The sequence below is a fragment of the Psammomys obesus genome, unplaced genomic scaffold, assembly GCF_907164565.1.
Source record: "Psammomys obesus unplaced genomic scaffold, mPsaObe1.curated_primary_1811, whole genome shotgun sequence".
Taxonomy (NCBI): domain Eukaryota; kingdom Metazoa; phylum Chordata; class Mammalia; order Rodentia; family Muridae; genus Psammomys; species Psammomys obesus.
The window spans coordinates 7,390,332-7,415,127 of NW_026596149.1; the positions used below are offsets into that span (position 1 = coordinate 7,390,332).

The 24,796-nt window shown below is 43.0% G+C and overlaps 1 protein-coding gene and 1 non-coding gene across 2 annotated transcripts in view; one reads left to right on the forward strand and one right to left on the reverse strand.

Annotated features, from left to right (window-relative positions):
* The first annotated feature begins 309 nt into the window (after positions 1 to 309).
* The window catches only part of St8sia6 (ST8 alpha-N-acetyl-neuraminide alpha-2,8-sialyltransferase 6), a 116,319-nt gene continuing 91,832 nt past the window's right edge, over positions 310 to 24,796 (forward strand). Inside the window, exons 1-2 of the mRNA XM_055593830.1 lie at positions 310 to 399; positions 896 to 997. Of these exons, the coding sequence (XP_055449805.1) occupies positions 954 to 997 (44 nt within the window). The 5' untranslated portion in view covers positions 310 to 399; positions 896 to 953. The remainder of the gene's footprint in view (positions 400 to 895; positions 998 to 24,796) is intronic.
* On the reverse strand, positions 7,811 to 7,915 carry LOC129666701 (U6 spliceosomal RNA). The gene has a single exon (XR_008718641.1). It is a non-coding gene; the product is annotated as a U6 spliceosomal RNA (small nuclear RNA).

A 24,796-nucleotide genomic window follows, 5' to 3' on the forward strand; every position in this document is an offset into this window, starting at 1 on the left:
GGCTCGTCATCCCTTGACCGCCAGCTTCGGCGGCGGCCGGGGCTTGGCTCGGAGGAAGCGAGCGAGCCGGGACGCGGCATCCTCGGCTCGGCGCCCGGCAGCGCTGTTGCAGGCTGGGCTCGGGGCAGACCCCGAGAGCGCGGGCCCGCGCCACCGCCTTTGAAAGCTGGGGGTGTGCGTGGCAGCGGCCGCGGTGGCGGCGGCGGCGGCGGCGGCGACCGGAGCGGCGAGCCGGTGCCGCCCGGGCTGCGCTTCGCCCGGGCAGCTTTGGCGGCGAGGGCGCCCGTGGCTCAGGATGCGCCTGGGGGCCACGCTGCTCGCCCTGGCAGGCAGCCTGCTGCTGCTGCTGCTCCTCCTGCGTCTGTTTTGGTGCCCGGCGGACGCGCCCGCCCGCTCCAGGTAATTCCCCGGCCTCAGCTCGCTCCACCTGCAAGGTCTGGTGCGCCCACGCCGTGCCCTGGGCTCTGATTCCCTGCCAGCCCCCGGGAAGACCCGTGTGGCTGTGGCCGCTCACGGACTTTTGGCCAAGCAGCTCCCTGAGGGTGGAGTGGGGATCGAGGGTCGCAGAGAGGCGACGCTTGGCCGAATGGCGTGGTACGAAGTGGGCAGTGACACGTCGGGGTTGGGAGGGTTCCTGAGAGTGTCGCTGTGGGCGACGGAGCTGCGGAGTGGAACCTGCCGTCGAGGTTTCTCGCCGGGCTCCAGGACTCTCCCATTCTACTCCCGGGTTTCGCGTCCGAAGGCGTTTTCCCTCCCTAACTCCGACACCGCGGACCTATCCCGGGAGTTGGGGTGAACACAGATGCCCTGGTTACGCTTGGAGCGCAATGGCCAGCCTGCAAGCCACTGGTCTCCAACGCGCTGGAATAACTTAGTTTTCTCTCTGGCTGTGCAGGCTGTCGGTGGAGGAAAGCGGGGAGGACGCCGGCGTTGGCACCTCAGCGGTGTTGAGGATGCTCCAGAGCCCGACCACCCCAGTACCACAGACCAGGAGCAGGTACCAGTGCCTCAGGGGCGGGTGGGTTAGAGCTCGGCAAGGCTGCACCCGTGGGATTCGCTTGAGTGGTTTGCTTGGGATTACACTACACTGTGTGTGTGTGTGTGTGTGTGTGTGTGTGTGTGTGTGTCAGAGACAGACAGACACAGAGAGAGACAGAGACCAAGATTGAGACCGAGAGAGAGAGAGAGAATGCATGTCAGCCCTTTAAAAACACTTCTCTCCATGTCAGTATTCTTCCAAACAAGACACCAAAACAGCCACACTTTAAAAGACAGATGCTGAATTCTGTAGAAAATGGTGTGTGGAAAACTCCAGAGCAGTCGCTCGCCTGTCTTTCCTGAGGGATTTGGTCGGTGTGTTTTTTGTTTTCTGTGCATTAAAGTGTATCCGTGTTGAGATTCCGGCTTGAAGGAGCGCAGTTCTTCCGTGTGTTTGTCTTGGATAAATGAGGACTTAATTTTTTCCTTATTGTATGAATGTTGGGTATGTATGTAATGTAATGGTTGGGTATCTATTTTTCTGATTATAGATATACTACAACTTAATACAGAAAGACATAGGGGAGATACATAAAATAAATTAATATTTACTTAGAGCTCCAAACTCATGTCATTTTCAGGTTGGGATTTGTTTATTTTTATGTCCCTGCAATGTGTGTTTCTTATATGTGAAAAATACACGTGAGCTTGTACTTTGTAGCTTGCGTGTCATCTTTTTTTCCCTAAAGGACCTGGACGTGATTTACCACCCCCATGAAGGTTGCTTGTTGTTAGTTTTCACCATATTAATATTCTGTAGTCTATTTAAATAATTCTTCCTTTATTTATTTAAATGGTTTCCTATTTTCATTCTGTTTTGTTTGCTAGGAGATATATTCTATTAAATCTATCCTTGTATGTAAATTTTATCTTCATTTCAGAGTCATTTCCTAAAAGGGAATGATAGAAAGTTGAATTATTAGGTCAAAGTGAATGTGAGCTTAACGTTCCGAATCACATTTCTTTTCAATTGCTTCCTAGAAGGGTTGAATCAATTTTTGCTTCCATCCATGGAACATGCTGTGTCCTGTTCTGCTTTGCTATTGCGATGGTGATTGTGTAGACTATCCCCCTCATCTCTCTTTATCTCCCTTCCTCTTCACACTGCTGCATAGTCTTGGCTCTTGGATCCACCTTAATCTTCTGATTGCATGACTGGCCATTCCTTCCCACAAGGCTCTGGGCCTGGCCCTCAGAAAGATCTGGAGGTGCCTGGAAGAAAGTCTGCAGTAAGGGGCTATTTCAGGCTGTCACAGATACCTCATTTGAATGCCATAGTCCGTTAGAGACACTGAGAAATCCCGGAGCAATGAAACTTTTGAGAGAAACACTAATGTGTAGCTCGATTTGGCCCAACTTTATGGACACGGGAGGAGTAGTTTTCCTGTGAACTGAGGTTTGCAAGTCAAGTCGTTGAACTATTGCTCATCCTGAGGTTTTTCCTTTGGGAAGTTCAAAAGCATGTACTCCTTCAGTTGTCCAGCCCCAGGTCTTTCCCAAGGCCACTGATGAATTTTTATTTCGTTGGCATCCTTCTCTTTTACTTGGCAGACTTCTTGAACTAATATTGGTAATTCATATTTTTATCGAACATCATCCACTTTTAGAAGATTCTCATTTAGACCAGACTGCTGTGTTTGTAAAAAAAAAAAAAAAGAAAGAAAAACAAAACCTCTTTGTCCTTTGATCTATTTTATATCTTTTTCATTTATATCTTTTTCATTCATGATTTTTATTATTCATGAATCAGGGGAGTAAATTTGAATACACTAGTGCTTGGCTATGAAGAGAAATCACCATTTCTTCATTTCTCAGAGGCCGGTCTGCTCTTCCTTGTTACTGATGTTAAAAATAATAAGGGTCGCCAACATGCCATGAGCACGTCCTGTGTGGCAGACACTGATCTAAGCATTTTATATTTATCAGCTCATTTATGCTTTCAAACTGCTAAAAGAAACTGTTACCCTCATTTGATAGAGTGAAAAATGGAAACACACAAATTAATTCCCTGTTGTCATAGTGTTGTACAGCCAAGAGTCAAACACAGGTCACATGGAGCCAAAAGCCCTTTCTCAAACTTCATCTCCTATGTGTATGTGTGTGTGTGTTTATAGGTTCTGGACAAGGTGGTGTGTATGTGTGTGTGTCTTTGTGCATGAGTGTGTGACAATTTAAGCAACTCTTTCTGATAACATCTGTTCTCTCTTGAACTACAAACTTCCTTTATCAGATTGCTTTTTATTACCTCTTATTACTCTAAGGTGACATCTAGATACATGGGGTGGGGAGAGTAAAAGTGCAAGTTCAGGGGTGTGGCATGCTTTAATTCCCCTCTCTGCAAAGTCGTGTCCCTTTTCTGTCTGGTGACCAGCCACGTAGTCCCTTTTCTGTTTGGTGACCAGCTTCCTGTCAATGACAGTTGTAAGAACAGCAGCCCGTGGCTTTTTAGTTCTCTTTGGCCATTGAAGCCTGAAAGCATCCCGATGCTGTCTCTTGGAGATCTGTTGAAGGTTTTCTTTCAGTCTGACCTAGTCTGTCACTGAAATGTTTGCCCCTGTCATTCAGTTCCATCTAGCTAGCACCACAGCCAAAGTTGGAGGAGGTGGCAACCCTCTCCTGTCAGTGCAACCTTGAACTTACCCTGGGATTGTCCCAATCTGCTCTCAGTAAGCCAGAACTCAAGCCTGCCCTTTTCACCCCAATGCAAATTCAGCCTTGATTAAAGCAAGCTTCATGGTAAGTTATGGTAAGCAGAGGAAAGGGACTGAGAAAGTATCTTCCAGCGAGGTGTTTGAGTGTGGAAGGAGGCGTCTACGCGCTATCTGGAAAGTTCTCTGGTAACTCAGCAAGATCTGTCCTCTAAAGGGGAACACTTACTTCTCTCCCTTCAGTAAGAATTCTTCAGGTTCTCCATGTATCCCACAGGACATTTCCCATTGCCTAGGAGAAGGTCATGCATTAAAGGTAGAAGAACAGATACACGAAGAGTTTTTCAAAACGTAACAATGAAATCTTTCCTTTTCACGTAAATTTTGTCAGAGTCTGTCCTTGGCTTTTTGGATTTACTTCTTCTTAAATGTATTTCTGTGCTCTATTTTGTGTTTAAAAAATAGTTATTGTTCCTTTCTGATGTCTTGAAGTGCAGTTGAGTTACTATGTGCTTTTTCCTTTCCCTTTATAGTGAAAATATTTCATACTTTGAATTTTCCTTTGAGTGCAGCTTTGGAAATCACTTTAAAAATATTTTTATGTGTGATATTATAAATTAAATTCATAGTTTTACTCATGTTATACTTTACCACTGAGCTACATTCCTAGCCACAAACTCATTTTTAAAAATTAATAACTAGTATTCAGATTTTAAATATATATACTAATTATATATAAATAAATAAATGTAATATATATATTTTAGGGGCTTGAAGGGTGGCTCGGTGGTTAAGCACATGGACTGCCTTTGCAGAGGACTCAGTTGGGTTCTTGGTATCTATTTTGGTGTCTCACAGACACCTCTGACTTGCTCCTTAGGCTGCCTCTGGCCTCTATGAGTGCTCACAAGCCCATGCCCACATAGATCTCTGTGCCCCACACCACATAATTAAAAACGATAAAGCAAATCTTAAATGAGTTATCATTTGGGATTAGGAACATTTATTTGTGATAACACTTAAACTGTTTTTTATATCCTAATAATATGGAGTACTAACCTAAAGTTTTTAAGTAGTTGAATTTTTCTTTACTATTAATATTGTCTTAAATAATATTTCTTTCATTTTTATTATAAATCTAGTAAAATTCTGCCTCATTATTATTCAATAAGTGAGTTTCTAAGAAGTCACTTGTTAGAAACAAGGAACCAAATGGTTAGCACAAGCTGAGCTGGACTTCCTGGATGTTTCATGGGAGCATCTGGACATTTCACAGATGCTCACTGTGGCTTGGTATCCATTCGTTGACGTGTCCACTGGGGCTTCAATATCAGCGGTGATGAGCTGGCTCTTGTGACTTCGTGAGACTTTCTTTGGATGTTCCGGTTAGCTACTGTCCATCGCGGCCCATCAGGAATGTCTAGACACTGAATTTTCCAGAATGGTGGGACTGCACCTTCACTTTTAGTTTGCCTTGCTGTTTGCTTTAACAATCTTTCTTTTTGGTTATTGTGATGCTGCCTTGTGCCTGGCCTGTGCCAGTTTGAGAACTGGGAGTAGGCAGAGCTCAGATGTCACTTGTATTACATTCCTATATACATGACTCTGAGAACTGAGACACTAGTTTCTGTGAACTTTTACTACTCTTTTTAAAATGAATACACAGAAAATAAAAATTCCCAATCATTTCAACACCCAAAAGATGGTTACTAATTTTTTTCCATTCTCAATGTGTTTATATGTATATGTCTAGCAATTTTGTTATGCATTTTTTTGGGGGTACAGAGTGACAGCTTTAAACAACATCTGGAAGATTGTGGACATAATTACTTTTCTTCTGTGCCATGCTTTTTGAGGCACAGTAGTAGAATGTAGAGATGTTTCCTTAATGTACTTGTTTTGTCCTTTTGCCATGTGGGTTATTTATCATCTTTAATTTTGGCTTGTGCCCTGAGTATGTTTAGGCCTCTGATTATTTGGATAAATTCCTAGAAGCAGAGGTGCTTCATCGTGGAGCATTGAAGATGCTGCTGTGAGTTGTGTGGCAATCTGTCACAATGCCTCTTCTAATTTTAGCAGCATGCTAGAGTGAAAGCTGACCCTAGCTCTGAGGTGGTTTGTATCCCCATCCCCATTTTCAAAACTTCATCCTTAAGGAGTAAAGTTGATGCCTTATTATGGACTTGTTTACTCACTGTGCTAGATTTTTAGCATTTATCTTTTCTAAATTGACTTTTAATATCTTTCCATTGGCATTTTATTTTTCTTTCAGTTTTTAAAATTAATTAATTCAATTTATATCTCTCTCATAGGCCCCTTCCTCCTCTCCTGCCAGTCCCACCCTCCCTTCCGAATGCCCTTTCCCCTTTTCCTCAGACACCCAGACACTCAGACACCCTAGCTCATCTATTCACATGAGGACTGAGTTCGTCTTCCTCCCCTGTGGCCTGGTAAGGCAGTCCCATCAGGGGAAAGTGGTCAAAAAGCTGGCAACATATTCCATGTCAGAGATATCTGCCACTCCCCTAACTAGTGGGTCCACATGAAGCCTAAGACGCCCATCAGCTATTTAAAGTAGAGGACCTAGGTCCAGACCATGCATTGCTTGGTGCTGCAGAATCCCTTCTGGGTCCTGGTTAATTGGCTTTGATGGTTTTCTTGTGGAACTTTCATCCCCTCTAGGTCCATTTATTCTTCCCCTGTCTTTTCTAGTAGACTCCTTATGTTTCGCCCAGTGTTTGGCTGTGAGTCTCAGTATCTGTTTCAGGCCATTTCTTGGCAGAGCCTCTAAGAGGACGACTCTGGCAGGCTCCTGTCTGCAAGCATATCAGAGTATCACTAATAGTGATAGAGTTGGCTTTCTTCCATGGGGTGGGTCTTAGGGTTGGGCCCGGCATTGGTTGGACATTCTCTCAATCTCTGCTCTATCTGTTCTATCTTTGTCCCTGCAGGTCTTATAGGCAGGGTAAGTTTTGGATTGAGGTTTTTAGTTTTTTGGGGGGGTGGGGTGGGGGTGGATTTGTGATCTCCATCCACCAGGAGTCTTGTCTAGACAAAGGCTGTCCTCTTCAGTCTCTATGTCCCCTGCTACTAGGAGTCTCAGCTAGAGTGCCCCTCATATCCTCCCAGAGGCCTATTCTGAGTTAGGTCTGCAGCTTGTCACAGAGATGTCCCTCCCACTGTTTCTCTTTTCTCTGAAGTCCTTCTTTCCTCCCCCCTATTTCTTCACCTTATTTCTCCCTGCGCTCCCTCTTCTACCTTGTTCCCACTCTTCAATCACTAACTCTGTCTATTCTATTTCACATTCTATTTATGCATCCTCCCTTAGGTCCTCCTTGTTACTTATCTTCTTGGGACCTGTGCATTGAAGTATGTCTATCCTGTACTATATGAGTAAAATCCACTTATAAGCAAGTACATACCATGTGTGTCTTTCAGGATGATCTTTTCTAGTTTAATCCATTTGCTTGCAAATTTCATGATTTCCTGGTTTTTAATGGTTGGGTAATATTCCATTGTGTAAATATACCACAGTTTCTTTAGCCACTCTTTAGTTGAGGGACATCTAGGTTGTTTTCAGATGCTGGCTATTGCAAATAAAGCTGCTATGAACATGGTTGAACAAATGTCTTTGTTGTATAGTGGAGGATCTTTTTGGTGTATACCCAGAAGTGGTAGAGCTGGGTCTTGAGGTATGGCTATTCAGTTTTCTGAGAAAGCACCAGATTTATTGCCAAAGTGGTTGTACAAGTTTACGTTCCTACCAGTAAAGAAGGAGTGTTCACCTTTCTCCACATTCTCTGCAGCATGTGTTGTCAATTGAGTTTTTTATATTAGCCATTCTGATGGGTGTAAGGTGAACTCTCAGGGTCATTTTGATCTGCATTTTCCTGATGACTAAGGATGTTCATCATTTCTTTTAGTGTTTCTCTGTCATTTGATATTCTTCTGTTGAGAATTCTGTTTAGTTCTGTATCCCATTTTTAATTGGGATATTTGCTTTATTGCTATTTAATTTCTTGAGTTCTTTATATATTTGGGATATATATATGAAGTGTTACGTATTATATATATATATATATATTTGTATATATATATATTTGTATATATATATATATATTTGTATATCATTCTTGTATATATACGAATTTGTATATCATTCTTGTGCAGGGGCCATGCTAATCTTCTCTGTGCCCTTCCAATTTTAGTATATGTGTTGCTGAGGCCAGAATTTATTTTTTCTGATTTATGAGGTTATGTATATTACATATATGAAATTTATGCTTTGTGCATAAAAATTTTAAAGGTTTTATTAATATCTAATTGTGCTTGTTTTTGTTTTACTCTGTGGAAGTTTTCAGTCTTTTTGTTTCTGTATTTGTCATTTTTACCCTCTCTTCCCAGTTTTAGTTTTCACTATGTGTGAACCTTTGACACTAAAGGAAGTATATATCTCTAGTTTAAAAATACTTAATCTGAGTAAACTTAAATTGACCCATTAGAGCTTATTTTGGTATGCAATGTAAGAGGTGGGGTTTTCTGAATGTTGCTATTATTGTCATAAATTCTTTCTTCTTTGAAAATTATTTTACAATTTAAATCTAGTTATTGCTTGTTGTTTTTAAATCTCAAGTGTTCAATATTACCAGTAAAGACTCAGGAGCCGGATGCTGGGTTGAAAGCCCACTAGCTCAGAGAGACAGAGAAAGCTCCTTGCTGACCTTCCAGCTCAGCCTACATCCCAGGAGGAAAAAGCCCCTTCTCATTTTCCACGCTGTCTTAAAAGCTGTTCAAACTTGAATGGCTCTCCTTTCTACTTCCTGTGCATCTCTCTATCCAGTCTCCTGACTTCTTCTCACTCTCTATGGCTTTTTCCTGTGCTCACTCCCTGTCGACTGGTTGCTTGCTCTGACTCTTGACCTATGGTTGACTCTATTTAATCCTATTTACAATAAGCAGAAAGCTCTTGGATTAAAGGCATGTGCTAGAGCTGAGCCACACCACAACTAGAAACAGGGTTTTCCAGTAAACAACACAATCTCAGGGTTCACAGTGTGATCAAATATCCTGCAACAGTTGCTTAAAAACCTAGATGCATCACTTAGAGTCCCTTAAAATATGCCATCTTAAATTATGCTTTCCTTGTTTCTTCTTTGTTTTTATTTCTTTCTTTGTCAGTTGGCATAAACCTTTAGTATCTTTAGCCGTGGGATGTACTTGTCAATCTCTGTGAAACCCTGGTACTCAGTTCCAGGATAGCAATTTCATTTTCTTTCTTTGTTTTTTTGTTGTTCTTTTCTTCGTAATGCTTTTGGTTGTTGCTATTTTGGAAGTTAAGGCTTTGTGAATGCTAGGTAGACACTTTGTCACTTTTTCTTTTGAAGGTTAAAACAATTTTTCCCCAAGACTTTATAGACATTTTTATCTATTTTTTGACATTTAGACCTCTGAATGAGTGATCTTGACAATTTTATCTTCAGGGCTTCTGAAGTAATTAATTTAATTATTTGTTTTATTCTATCCTGACAACTAAACTCACAGGGTGGTGAGATGGCTTCATAGGTAAGGTACCTGCTGAGCAAGTGTGAGGACCAGAGTTTGGACCCCAGACCTCACATACACTCGGCATCGGCTTGATGGCTGCTGCATTTCCAGTTCTCAGAGGAGACAGGGAACTCCGCAACAAGCTGGCTGTACTGGCAATCTCTGAGCTTGGTTGAGGAGCCCTTCCTTAATCAATAAGGGGCAGAGTTACTACTGAGCAGGCTTAACCTCAGGCTTCACGTGTGTGCATGCACACTCAGACCCCTATTCATATTGTGCCAGCACTGGGGAGGTGGAGAAAGGAGAATTCTGAGTTGACAGGCAGGCGTGGGCTACATGAGACTGTGGCTCGAAACACACACACACACACACAACCAACCAAAATAAACCAACACCCCAAATACTTCCCAACGATATATCTGCACAGGAGTCTCCCTAGACTAACGTTGTCTCTTTAGGCATCAGGGTTAGCTAATTTAAAATCAGAAAAATCTTGTGATTCTATGTGTGGTTATTTCAGGAGTCCCCATGTTTGCTTGAGCTCTGTGGTGTAGCTCATTGTTTTCTGTCTCTTATTTCTGTCATTGTTTTCTGCCCTGTGTAGACTCCTTGACTTCTTCAGATGTATGCTTTCTTTGCCCTTTGCCCTGCCTCCAGGGATGGGTTTTATGTATGTTCTCAGTGTGACTGAATTATTAATTCATAGCATCCACTCTCCTTTTTGTCCTCTCTAAATTAGAAAATGGATTAGATTTTTGTTCTTTATTACTTTTTCCCTCAGGCTGTCCCAACATGAAAGCTTCTATCACACACACACACACACACACACACACACACACACACACACACACACGTACATGCACATGCACACAACTTGTCTTAATTTTCCTGTTTCTTCTTTAAAAAATTGCTTATATATGTGTTTATTTGTATGTGTTTGTGTAGGCATATATGTGTACAAGTGTGTATTTGTAGGCCAGAGGTCGGTGAGGGGCGTCTTCCTCAGTCACTCCCCACCTTATTTTTGAGGCAGGGTCTCTCACTCAATCTGGAACACACTGAGTAAGGTAGCCTGGCTGGCCCATGAGCTCAGGGAGTCTTCCTGCCTCTGCCTCCTCATCGGTGGGAGTGTTAATCCAGGCATACACCACCCTACCCAACATTTTTTGTGAGTGCTGATGATCAGGCCCTTGGGATACTTTACAGACTGAGTTTCCCATAGGCTCACTTTCCTTACTTCTGGTTTACTTGTGGTGGTTGAAGATGCCCCCAGAGACTTGTAGGGAATGGCACTATTAGGAGGTAGCCTTTAAGGAGTAGGTGTGGCTTTGTGGGAGGAAGTGTGTCATTGGGGGTGGGCACTGAGGTCTCAGATGCTCAAGCCAGGCCCAGTGTGGCAATTCACTTCCTGCTGCCTTCAGCATATAGAACTCTCAGCTTCCTCCTCAGCACCTTGTCTTCCTGCATGCTGCACTGTTTCCTGCTATAACGATAGATAATGGATTAAATCTCTGAACTGTAAGCCAGGTCCAATTAAATGTTGTCCTTTACAAAAGTTGCTGTGGTCATGGTGTCTCCTAACAGCAATAGAAACCCTAAGACATTGTGTTTATTGCAAACATGAAATATCTGCTTTCTAGAAGCTTCTTTTTTTTTTCTATTTCTCATAGTAAACATTTTTCAAAAGTCTTACTTCCTCCTGCATTTTAAAAGCAATTGTCTGTTCCTACAATATAGTGTTAGAATTCTGTGACATTTTTAACAGTTTGCCTTTAGTTTAGGTACCACAAAAAGAGATCTTTCCCTATCATTGTGTCACCCCACCAGAAATATTAGGACCTTTTGTTCTCAACCAAGAGCCCCCTTCTCAGAGCAGATACCAAAATGCAAGGCTGCATCATAGCTCTCCAACAAATTTGTAAATTTAAAAGTGTAGATTTGAAGAAATAATACAATAGTTTGCTAATTATCAGTTTTTAAATTCCAGAGCCCAACCATGCCTTTTAACAGTCATGTTTTGGCTTTAATGCCTGCCGCATGCATGTATTCCTGGGTGATCCCAGATGCCTGCTGCTGCCAGGAATGACACATGACAAATGTCACTTAAATTCCAGAGGACAGAACTCACCCGGTTCTGTGATTATCTGCGTGCACCTTCAAGTGCCAGGGCATAATAATTGATTGACATCCTTTCTGATTCTGTCCATGACTTTATTGTAGCTGTGTAACATAACATGTAATAACAACAATACAACATAAGCATAGTTAACATACAATATAATATATTATAATGAGGTCTATTCCCAGGGGACATAGAAGGAGGGAGGACGACCCTGTGCTAAGGCAGCCCTGCTCAGCCCTCTTCCTGCTGTGGGCACAGGTCTCTCCTGGTGTGTGGGAAGTTACCTGACTTTTAGTCTGGGCAGGAAGGAGAGGCAGGCTGTGGGTGGGAACAAATTTCAGCCTCTCTAGTATTTTCCTCTAGACTCGCTCTGTTTCACAGGTGAAATGTACACCTCCTCCTGGCACTTCACCCACGTTCTCTATCTCCACAGCTCGTGAATAGAATGGCATTTCTTCCCTGAAGGGAATGAATTTCTGAAGCAGCCAATAGTTGCCACCGATCGTTGGGATTTGTCGTTTGGGGACACTTGTGTGTTGTCTGGAGAACATTAACAATTTAGGAGAGGGGAAAAAATCACTTATTTTCTACATGTTCAAATAGGCATTGTAACTGGAGGCTCTAGAACACCAAGAGCAGTATGAACTAGAGGGCAGAGACCAGAGATGCTCTGTGACTGAGCATCCCTGCCCCGAACCCCACACTCAAAGGGAGGCTCCTGAATTTTACATCCAAGAGTAAAGCTTCATCCCTTTTGTATCTTTGCTGTGAGAAGTAATGATACTAACGTGCTCTAGTTTTTAAAATTCAGAATGCTTTCAAGTTTCCTCGAGTCCGGCCTCTACTGTAAAAGGAGGCTCCAGCTCTTGCATCTGGCCCCTTTATCATCTTGTTTCCCTAGTTCTGTATCTTAATTTAATCTCAGAAGGATCTCTTGTATATTATGGTTTGGATGCAGCTTTCTTTGTGGCTTCCCTGACAGACATCTCCTTTCATGTCTGTTCTCCAACCTCTGTGTCTCTTCCTAAGCTGTCCTGTTTTGGAAAGCTTCAGAGCTTGGGCTGCAGTTCTTGGTTTCTCTGGGTTTGTTTACCCACAGCAGGAGTGCCAAGGGAGCTTGAAGAACAGGAAGGAATGACCTATTGTTTCCTCCTTTGTCAGGTGGGTGGATGTGGAGAAGGAGTTCATGAAGAAATGAGGTGTCTGTGACCATCTGTCCCCAGAGAATGTTGGAGTCAAAAATAAGAATTTTATTCTCCATCATGTTAAGTCATGTTAATGGAACTTTACTGCAATTAGCCCTTGATGTCCAAGAGAAAGTGGTTCCCAAAATCCCAGTGAATATCACAATCTAGATGCTCAAGTTTCTTGTATGAGAAAGTGGAGAAAGTGTAGTGTCTGTACATAATGTATGCCCATCTTTTGCATACCTAAATCACCTTGCCGTGACTTCAGAGTGTGTAGTGCAGTGCAGATTCTATGTGCGTTTGGTACACTGGATTGCCTGGAGAATGACAAAAAGAATAAAACCTATGCATATTCAATACAGATCCATAGCCTTCTCACCCCTCCTGTGTGTGTGTGTGTGTGTGTGCAGGTACACCTGGATGTGGAGGCAGAAGACGGCCTTGAATTTCAGCCTTCACTTTTCACCTTATTTGAGAGTTGCATGTTTGTTGTTTTTCTGCTACCTATTCAAGACTGGCTCACAAACTGCTGGGGATTGTATCTAACTCCTGTCTCCCTGCAGGAGTGCTGGGATCACAGGTGCTCATGCTATGGATCCGAATTTGATGTGAATTCTAGGGATTTAGACTCAGTCCTATTGGGTAGCAAGTGCTTTTCTTCAGGGAATCATATCCCCAGCATCCCCTCCCCATTGTGTTTGGTGGAATTTACAGCCATGGAAACCACAGACAGGGAGTCTGGCTGCACTGAGTAGACTCTTTTCAATAAAGGGACTGGGATGGTTTCCTCTGACTTGAAAACATTCATCAGATAGTTCCGTTCATATGAATGGCAGAGCCAAGGCTATGAACATCTCTGTTAGTACCAAACTTTCTTGTGTTCTGTGGCCATGTTTCTTAGTTTACTGTCCTATTAATTAGTCAGTTCCTTGTACTAACAGAGATTAAGGTAAATTTGAAAGACTAAACTGCCTGGTTACCCCTGAATGATGATCCAGGATGGCTGGAATGTTGAGAGAGCTGCAGACCTGTTGGGAAATTCTTGATGGACAGCAGAAGTAATGGGCAGGGGCCTGGGCCCTGAGAAAGAACCAAAGGAAAAGAAAGGAAATTCATGCAAACCAGGTGACGGATTCTACTGTTCGTATGGAGGTGTGCTAACCTTCTGTTGCTGGCAAAATAGCTGAGAAAAACAACTTAAAGGGGAAAAGACATTTCGGCTCACCATTTGGAGGGTTCAGTCCATGGCCAGCTTAGCTCTATTGCTTTAGGCCTGAGGTGGTACATAGTGGCAAGGTGGAGAATTGTGGTGAGGCATAACTGCTCAGCTCATCGCAGCCTGGAAGAACAGGGTCACTGAGAAAATATGGATGCTTCAAAGGCTTGTCCCGAGTGATCTGCTTCCTCCAGCCAAGCCCACCTTCCAATAGTCCATTTTATGATGTAGTAATACCCCATGATCCAGTCATCTCTCAAAAGCACATAAGCCTGCAACCAAGTCCTAGACATGTAAGCCTTCAGGGATACTTCGAGATTCAAACCACAGTAGGTGGCTCATCTGTCCTGTACCCATTGGTGCACACTTAGGGTGTGAACTTGCAGGACAGTTCAGACTGCCTTTGCTGTTCTTTGACATTTTTTAAAAACAAAAATTGTTTTTCACTAAGCATGGTAAATGGTTTATACAAGCTCCAGGTAATCTGTCAGTAATTCTTGGGAACATTCCTATCCATGACTATAATTATTTCTGAAGATAATTTTGTAGGGCACAACCTCTTCTTCTGCAGTGGTTGTAAAATAATTGTGTCATCTTACCTTGCTAGTTAGTTGTCATTGTAAAGTACACTATAATTCTTTAATATATAATTTTCTAAGCTGCAGCATTCCATACAATTGAGGTCAGATCATTAATTCTATAAATGACTGAAGTCTGTCACTGGTTCCTGGAACCTTATCTGAGGCACAGGTGACGCCTTCCCATGTTGGCTTTGGAAGGTGTGTTAGTCTGTATACCCTCTTTTGAGAGCATATCTCATTTTCCACTATTTTATAGAATATAATACGTAATTCCCAGACTTGCTGGTATGGTATCTTTTTGTTTTGGGTTTTTGTTTTTGTTTTGTTTTGTTTTTTGATATGTGTGTTTTGTGTGTGCTTGTGTACATGCAGATGTGTGAAAGCATGCATGCGTGAATGTGCATATGAAGGCTAGAAATTGACATCAGGCCTCTTCCTCAGTTGTGCTCTACCTTAGTTTTTGAGATAGTGTATCTCACTGAACCTAGAGCTCACTGATTTGACTAGTCTGACTGGCTGGGGGTCCAGGGATATCTTTCCGTTTGAACTCCTCAGCACTGCATTTAAACACATGTGCCACCATTCCTGGTTTTTATACACAGCTGCTGGAGACTCAGGGCCATGAGTTTGTGCCCACGGTCTTCACTGGCTAAACCATCTCTGCAGATCCAGATCATGTCTTTTGTTCTTTTGTCTTTCTTCCTTTCTTCTTTCGTTCTTTCCCTCCTTCCTTACTTTCTTCCTTTCCTTTTCCTTCCTTCCTTCTTCTTCTTGAGACAGGGTTTCTTTGCATAGCCTTGGCTTTCCTCAACTCACTTTGTAGACCAGGCTGGCCTTGAACTCGCCTGCCTCTGCTGGGATTATAGGCGTGTACCACCACACCTGGCTTTTGTACTTCCTTATGTCGAGAGAATGCAATATGTTCCTATTTATAAGCATAGACTTACTATTTGCCCATTAATCTTACGGGTATATTTTTGTGTTTTTGATTTGAGAGTTCACTTAAAACTCATTATTTTGAGGGTGCCAATGTGCTACATTGCTCTTGGTTGGGAAATGCTCTTCCTATGGCAGAGAATGGCACTGTGTAGCCTCTACCTGGTCTACCCTTTCATACTGTATATCTCTCTGGCTTTCTGGTCTACAAGAGCATCATATTGGGATTTGTCCCGTTGCCTTGTCTTCATAATGAACTTTACTTTTTATCACTCAATGATTCGAAGCAGAAGTGTGATGAGATTTACATGGCAAAGAGTGAATGAGAACAAAACCCTAAGCTGCTAGTTTGCATGTGAATACATAGAATAATGTAACAGTTGGAAGAGGATGAATCAATCCTGCAAAGAGAAAACTCTTATCTAGGGAACTGGGGCTATGACTGAGTGGGTAAAGCACTGCCACGTGAGTGTGAGGACTGGAGTTTGCATCCCCAAAACCTTTGTAAAGTCCAGGCAAAGGAGAGAGATGCCTGCAACCTATTATTTAGGAGGCAGAAACAAAGGATTTGGGGCAAGCAGGCTAGCTAGACTGCAACCTGAAATTAGCAAGCTCCAGGTTCAGCTAGAGACCACATTTTTATAACAGAAGTGGTGAATGGTGGAGGAAGGTACTCAAGGCTCACTTCAAGCTCCTACACATGCACAGTCATGTGTAAATACACCCCCACCTGCACCCGCACACTCAAGAAAACACCTCACATATAGAATCATCTCTTATGGTGAAAACATATCTGGCATTTATTTTTAGGAAGATTCTTTAAAAATCTTTAATTAAAATACAATGACATCACTTTGCCCCTTCCATCCCCCCCCAACCTCTCCCACACCCCCTACTCTCAAATAAGTGGCTCCATATATGTATGTACATACAGCCTGCTGAGTCTGTTTAGGATTGCTGTGTGTCTGATTTCAGGGCTGACCACCCTGTATTAGACCGCCGGTTACGGAGCTCATCTCTGGGGCAGATTTATTTTTCCTCTCTCAGCAGTCATTAGTTGCCTGTAGTCCTTTGTCTAAGGGGATGGAACCTCATGAAATTTTCCCCTTTCAAGTTTGCATGTGTACTGTTGTCGTCATTGTTCTGGTCTTTTTAAGGCAGTCATGTCATTGAACTTTCCCGAGTGCAACTTCCCTGTCATTTCTAGGAGACACAATCACACAGCAGATTTCTTGGTCCTCTGGCCCTTAGCAGTCTTTCCATCACATCTTTGGACGTGGTCCCTGAGCTTTAGATGCAGGAGTTGTGTTGCAGCTGTACCTGTTGGGGGCCGAGCTCCCCGTGGTCAGTTGATCTCTGCATTATGACCAGTTGTGGTTTTCTGTAATGCTGAGAACAGAAACTTCTTTGATGCAGGGTGAGAGCTACGCTTTCCTGTGCATGTAAATTTTAGAGTGCAGTTAGGAATTATGCTGATCTAGTAAAGTCTCACCGGTAGTTTTTCCTCTCAGGTCCGTGGCCTTCCTAACCGCAAGTAGTGTTGGCATATGGGCCATTGTGGTCCATAGGTGTCACAGCTAGAGGGGACCATGATTGCTTCCCTCCCTTGGCGGCTTGCACAGCACTCTGTGGTACTATGAAAACTGAACGTAAGGAAGAAGGATTTCCAGTTAGATCCAGCTGGAATCATTGGAAACCCATGTCTGAAGAGTGTGATATCTTCAGCAAGAGGGTTTACCTTCAACCTCTTGGAGGCAATCAAGGGCAATGGCAGTAGCTTACATTGTTTTCGGAGTGCCTTGGTCAACCCCAAGCAACTACTCAAATGGAGATTTCTCATGCTTGGTTCTGGAGGTTTTGTTAGACAGTCTGTGTCTCTTGAAGGAGTATTGTCATCCCAAGTGGCATCATTTCATTTAGGGTGTATAATACAAATACGTATTATATAATTTTAGGTTAATATGAAATAATATGATTCCTTGAGGTTTTATCAAACAATCTTGCTTTTTTTTTTCTTCTTGTCCCTCCTTTCACCCTCTCCTTCTATGCTGGCTTGCTTCCTTTCTCTCCAGTTAAAGCTTCCTTCCATGTTCTTACCATTTCCTCTTTAAGCTAAAAACGAAACAAAATGCTAGACACTAGCGATCCGCTGGTGTTAACCCTCCCTTCTTCAGATAAGCTTTGCACACTCTCTGTAAAGTCACAGACCACTAGAAACTTTTGGTTGAAATGTAACTTTAGATAAAAAAATGCATCCTCAGAGCAAAGTATCAGATTTACTCAGATTTATGCTGGGCTGCTACAAAAAGAACATATTTTAAACTAGGAGGTGTCCACATAAATTTTTTTATTTTCTAGTATATCACTAGTGCACGCACAGTGCTCTTATACATTTTAGCCTTAGACTATTTCCTTTAAAAAAAAGCTGAACCCTGAAAATAAATTCTTAATTTTCTAAAATTTTGAATGGTATATAAGACTTTTCCCATTTTTCTCTTCTGGAGGTTTGTTTTTTATTTTAAAATTATTTTATTTATTTTTATTTTATGTGCATTGGTATTTTGCCTACATGTTTGTTTATGTGAGGGTGCTGGATCCCTGGAGCTGGAGTTACAGACAGTTGTGAGCTGCCATGTGGGTGCTGGGGATTGAACCTAGGTCCTCTGAAAGAGCAACCATTGCTCTTAATCACTGAGCTTTTTCCACCATTCAAAATAAGTACTGTCAATGACCCCAGTGTGATGTGAACATCCATTTTCCATAAGTACTTATTGGTTATAATAAGTTATTGTATATATTAAATTTTTTGTATGATCATTACTATGGAAACAATTAAAATCAGAATACAGCTACTGTTTAGAGATCATCTTAAATGTGGAACTTTCAAATAAGATTTATTTTTTTATAAATGTGTTTTATTGGGTATGACAGAGTCTTTCAAGTGAAATTAATTAAATGAATTAACACATTTGGAAGTGAGGTTTCCAGATGGTGGAGAAAGGATAGACTTTTTAACAAGTAATTGTGGCACATTTGGATCCCTCTTTGCAAAGAGATTTCTGTCAGTTTTCTGCCTTCGTATGTAGTAGACTTGGTCACTTATAAAGAATAGACACTAAGCTAAGCTGGGAAGTCCAAGGATTTTCTGCTGTGTTATCTCGTGGTGGACAGTAGAAGGACAAGCAAGTGTATGTGGACACAAAAGGATGAGGGGTGGGCCTGACTTGTCATATCCACTCTCATGACAACTAACCTTCTCCTTTGACATTGACAGTGATCTGCTCATGAGGACTCTGTCCACATGACCCAGGCACCTCTCATTGAGCCTCATCTCCTAACACTTTTACATTGAAGATTTAGTTCCTGACACATGGATTTGGACGAAACTTTCAAACCAAAGCAGTATAATGTATCTCAAGTTATACTATATCTCAAGTTAAATATAAGTAAATATATATATATATATATATATATATATATATATATCTCAAGTTACAGATATATATCAAGTTGAGAAATCGTTCAATAAGTAAAACATTTACTGTGCATGTGTGAGGGCCTCAGTTCAGTTACCCAGAACCCACACAGAGTTGGATGCACTTAATTGCAGACCTCCTGTGGTGAGACAGGAAGGCAGCCAGGAAGAGTCCTAGAGGCTCCTGGGTTAGTCAGCCTGGCATACATTGAACAACAAAGAGACCCTGTCTCAAACAAGGTGGAAGGCAGAGACTGATGCCTGAGGCTGTCACCTGATTTCTGCATGTGAATGCTGTAGCACACACATGAACATACATATACACATGGATGGACACAGACATACACAAACAGGGCTTATAAAAGAACACAGACCATAGACTTAAGCATGAACATCCAAGATTCTGAGAAGAAGGCAAGACAAAATAACACTGGACCAGCTAGAATTTTTAATTACAGCACTAAAAATGTAAGAGAAAAGGTTGATGATTTTTAGTTCACCAAAATTAAAAATTCTGTGTCTCAACATATACAATAAAAGAAAGCTATGGATTGGTAGAAAATTCTTGTAAATTGTTTATCTGATAACTGACATGTATCTAGAATATATAAAGAACCCTTAAAATTCAATTACATGAACACAACAACTCAGTTTAAAAATAGGCGGAATAAACAGGTATGGTGGCACACACCTATAAGTCCCAGCACTAGGGAGACGAAGGCAGGAAGAGGTCAGCCTGAGTTATCGAGTGAGACCCTGCCTCAGAAACACCATTGGGCTAGGGATATATCTCAGTGGAATGCCCTTGCCTAGCACTTAGGAAAGCCTTGGCTTCTACACCAACACTAAAAAGGGAGCAGGAGGTTTAAATGGTATTTTAATAAGAAACACAAACAGACACACACACACGCATGCACACGCGTACACATGTGCACACAGACATACACACCTGCACACATAGGTACACACACACACACACGCATGAGCATACACACAGCATGTCTAATATGCTCTTGTAAAAATGTTTAGCACCACTAGTCACCAGGGAAATGCAAATCAAAGCTGCAAAGAGATACTATTTTCTAGAATGGTGTTTAGCATCCCTCTATGATGGGGAAGTTCTTTCCTTAGCCAAGACTCTGACACTGAACCTCAGGAATGCAGTGCTAGGACCACAGAAAGGTTTATTACTCAGTCAGGAAGGGCAGGCCGGGAGGTGGAGGAAGGGTGATGGTCCAGGTTCTGGATACTCAGTGAAAGTGGTCAGGGCCCAGTAGTTTTATGTTTTCTTTGGGAATCCATGGGGAACTCTAAGACCTTGAGGCAAGGTTTTACATTTGAGAAATTAGTACAGAAATGACTAAAATCAATACTCTTTGTGGAATATTTTCTTATGTCTTATCATTTGAAAACAATGGGCATCGTCTCCAAATCCTATAGTATTCCCTACCCGAATGCCTGCTGCGGCGTGGAACTAGAGCTGAACTTATTTAAGAGTGTCAACAGTTCTGGACAGGTTCAAGAACACGCTACATGGCTGGAGATGTTTACACCCAGGTCCTCACGCTTTGCATGAAAGCCGCCATGGTATTTCAGCACCTTATGAATTCCAATGAACCGTTTCCCTTGGAAGAATGGGCCTCTGCACAACGTCCAGGGCCATCTCAGTTCCCCGTTCCATTCCACCTGTACTGACACACCGAGGGTTGGGGGAAGAACATGGCTTAAGAGTATGCAGGGATGGCAGACATGGGTTGACCATGAGGCATGGGGGTTGCTCACCTGGAATCAGACAACAGGGAAGGTCCAAGAGCAGCTAATGTGTCTAAGGCTAATGCTCATAGGTGAATAGGTAAGCAAAATGTTGTATATGTATTCAGGGCATATTAGTCAGCAATGAAAAATGGCAGAAGACTGACACATGCTGCAATGGTACAAACAGACGGTGGCTACTTTATTCTAAGAGAACGGCTCCACACAAAGTATTAGCCAAGATAAAAAGCAGATTGGCCCTTGCCTGAGGGTCAAGGGTAGAGGTGGAGTTGAGTGCAGATAAGTTTAAGGGACCTATTTGGGAAGAAAGGACAATTATGAAACCAAAAAATGCTGATACTTTCACTATGAAGCGATTAAATATTACTAATTAAGGAATTGTACTTACTATATGAAGGAAAATTTATAGTAAAATGTAGCCATTTCTGTATTGGGGTACCTCTGAGAAAAGAAGTGTCATGTTAGTTGATGAGTCGATGTGGCTAGGTTTACATAGCAGCTGACATATAAGCAGATGTTGTGTTGTTGGGCTATGCAGAAGTTTTGAGTATCTAGAAAGAGGTCTAAATTAAAGCCCAATGAGTCCACAAATAATACCCAGAGGCATGCAGAGTGAGGCAGAGAATACGTCTTCTCGACTGTCTTAAGGTTTCTGTTGTGATGAAACACCATGGCCAAATAGCAAGTAGGGAAAGAAAAGGTTAATTTGGCCTTACACTTCCACATCATAATCCATCACTGAAAGAAGTCAGGACAAGAACTCAAACAGGACAGGAAACTGGAGGTAGGAGCTGATGCAGAAGTCTTGGAGGAGTGTTTGATCCTTACTGGCTTGTTTAGCCTGCTTTCTTAGAGAACCCATGACCTTCGGCCCAGAAATGGCTCCATTCACAATGGGCTTGGGCCCTCTGCTATTGATCATTAATTAAGAAAATGCACTACAGGCTGGCTCACAGCCCGATCATAAGGAGGTATCTTCACAATTGAAGATGACTATAGTTTGTGTCAAGTTGACATAAATCTTGCCAACACACCTACCATTTCTATTTCTTTAATTTCCTCCTCTAGGCTATTTGTGTCAGGATTAAATTGCTGCTCATAAGATAAACACTAATCATTCAGATGTGAGATCCTGTGATACACAGGACATTGCACCAGGCTCAATGGAACTGAGGAGTGTTAGCAGTTACTGAGCTCTTATTGCTATGTGCCAGGCCTCTGTAGCTTTATATACATGACATCATTCTATCTTACCAGCCATGAGATTATGTGGGACTATTAAAATTCCCACTTTGCAGCAAGAAAAATGAATCCACAGACATGCTCTAGTAACCTGGCCCTGGCCACACAGCTGGGCAGGGTAGTAACACCAGAGGCTATCCTCCTGCTTTTAAGCTTCAGGTTGGAGAAACAACACTGAGTTGTATGACCTGTGGGGCATGCAGGGTAATTTCCCAAGGCATCTGTGGAGTCTTGAGGCTCTTAGTGATCATGAATGACTTGCAGGGACAGAGGATTGGGGGAGATGTTGGGATGAGGACACTTGGTCTTGGTCTGGGTGCCAATATAGCATCCTGGAGCTGGCTGCTCAGCTCAGGGATCTCTGCATACTTTCCGACCTGAAGTCAGCCTTAATGAATCAGGTGTGGAATGGGATCAGAGAACACAGAATGGTCCACAGGGACAGGGTCATTTTAGAAGGCTGTCTGCATCTCCTGCGTGCAACCCCGGGGCAGCCTTCAATGTAATACACTTAGGGCAGGTACAGGAGCCCTTGCTGAACCTGAGCCATTAGAGCTATCTTGCCTGACTTGTGGCTGTCTCAGGAAAACTTTGCAAACCCTTAAAAGTCAGGGATATATTTCGGGGTCCACTTCAGGTAGTCCCCTTCTGCTACAAAAGAACTGCTAAACCTACTGGTTTTGTTCCTCTGAGACCACATTGTTTCACTGAGGATCGGCTTTGTGTGAATGCTCTGTCGTCTTATAGATGTCCAAGGAACAAGCGTGTCCACCCCATTCACTGTGATTTTCATTAAAAGCCAGTCCCCTAAGGAAAGAATGATTTGTGACCAAACAATTCTATCCAGACTCAAAGGGGAGATTTCCCTTTTTCTTTTGGAAATGTTCTTCCCAGCAGAGCACTGACTCCAGCACACAGTCAGAGGTTATTAATGACTTCATTCACCCCTTCAGCAGATATTTATGCTGCTGGAGACCCCAGCTGTTATCTTAGAGCCTGGGCTGCAGGAGAGTGGTGATGCAGGTAGGACCTAATTCGATTCGGGGGGGGTGGGGGACATTCCTCTGGCCTCAGGGAGGTGATTGCCAGGTTCACTCTGTAGCATCCACAGCAGAGCCCATCAATCACTTAATCTCTTGGGATTTTATGAGGCTATGACACAGTTGGCTCCAGTGGCCTGTGACCCTCCCCTGAAGGAGTGTCTCTCCCTATTCAGGAAGGGCCCCGCACCACTGTGTGGAGAAGAAAATGCAAATACGGTTCTCGAAACATGTCCAAGCACAGAAAGTGGGAAGCCCGAGGAAGGCAAGCCGGAAGAGCTGATCCAGTCTCAAAATGTAAAGTTCCCATACAGAGGGACCAGAGGAAGCTAGACATGGATAAACAGGCTGGGCACAAAGGACAAGAGCATTGGAGAATGAAACCCTTTCAGGGTGCCTGGTGGTGTGGCACCAAGGGCTCTTAGTTTGAACGCTGGTTTCTCAGTAGGTGTTGCCATTCAGGAAGCCTTTAGGAGGTGGGGCCTGAATGTGGAAGTCGTTTGTTAGAGGTCCACCTTTGAAGGTTGTATGACTGCCCTTGGTTCCTGTCTTGTTCTTCTCTTTCCTGGACAGATGGGAGGTGAACGGCTTCCTCCACATTTTGCCACACCTTCCGTACAGTGATGCACTAAAACCTTCTGAAGTCATGAGCCAAACAGCCTTTCCTCCCTTGATTTATCTCTATCACGAATTTGGCCATGGCTGCTCAAGAGCCACTGACAGCTTGAGTCTAGGATGTGCACCGAGGACCCACAGGCTCGAGATGGAAGAGCAGACAATGCTTGTCAAGCAAATGGGTGATCCTCACGAAATAATTCAGGCATTCTGTCATGGCCACAACTAGAGTGGCTTACACAATAGAATTGCATCTTAGTATAGTTCTAGAGACTCATGCTCAAGATCAAGTGTCAGTATGGTTCATTCCTGGTGAGAGGAAAGTGGGAGTTGGGAAAAGAGGGAGAGAGAGAGAAAGAGAGAGAGGGGGAGGGAGATAGATAGTTAGAGACTGAATGTCTTTTCTTGTGACAACACTAGCCCCATTGCTCAGAACCCCACCTTCATGACCTCATCTAACACCAATCCCTTCCAAAAGTCTCTGTCATATTGTGTTGGTGTCCTGGACCTTTAGCCTGTGAATTTTGAGGAACACGGGACAATCTCATAACACTGGCCTCAGAAATTTTCTTTGCTATGTTAGTCTATTGAGGTGCTATATCAAAGACCTCTAGATAATCATAAATGGTAGAATTTTATTTTCCACTATTCTAGATGCTGTGCAATCCAAGATCAAGATCTGGTGAGAATCTTTTCTCATGGGAGAGACCCTCTTCCTTCATCTCTTCATGACAGAAGGGTTAAACAAGCAGGGTCTGGCCCCCTTTGTAAAGGCTCGGTGTCACTTACAGTTGCCCCTCTTCTGAGAGATGCCACAGCTTGGGAGGGTAGCACCGCTGGCTGGAGACATGAGGCCGCGGGGAACATTTCAGATGCAAAAGTAGGGCAAGCACTAGCTCATTATGAGGAGTCAGCTCACCTCCTGAAGGCCCATCTCTTGCTTCTGTTGCATTGGTGATCAGCTTTGCACTGTGAATTTGTGTGGGGACATGGGCACACATGTCTTTGGTGTGAGGATACAGGCAATCATGCCATAGCACCTTCATAACTATGCAGTCTTAGGAAACTGACCTACCCTTTCACGGTCATGGCTCCTCCATGTCTTGCGGTAGGGCATGGGTAAAGGGAGTAATGGAAGATCCGCAGAGCCTGGCATAGAGGGGACTTCCCTTCAGCGAGAGCCCCTGCTTGCTCCTCCAAGCAAGTTACCCGTCTGTTCAGCCTCTGTCTGTGGTGCCTGGTGTAAAAATTACCCTCCAGGGACTGGTAAAGTAGGTCAGCGAGTAAAGCAACTTGCCACCAAATCTAATGATCTGAGCTCAATTCTTGAACCAACGGACATGGTGAAAGGAGAGAAGCAACTCTTGTGAGCTGTCCTC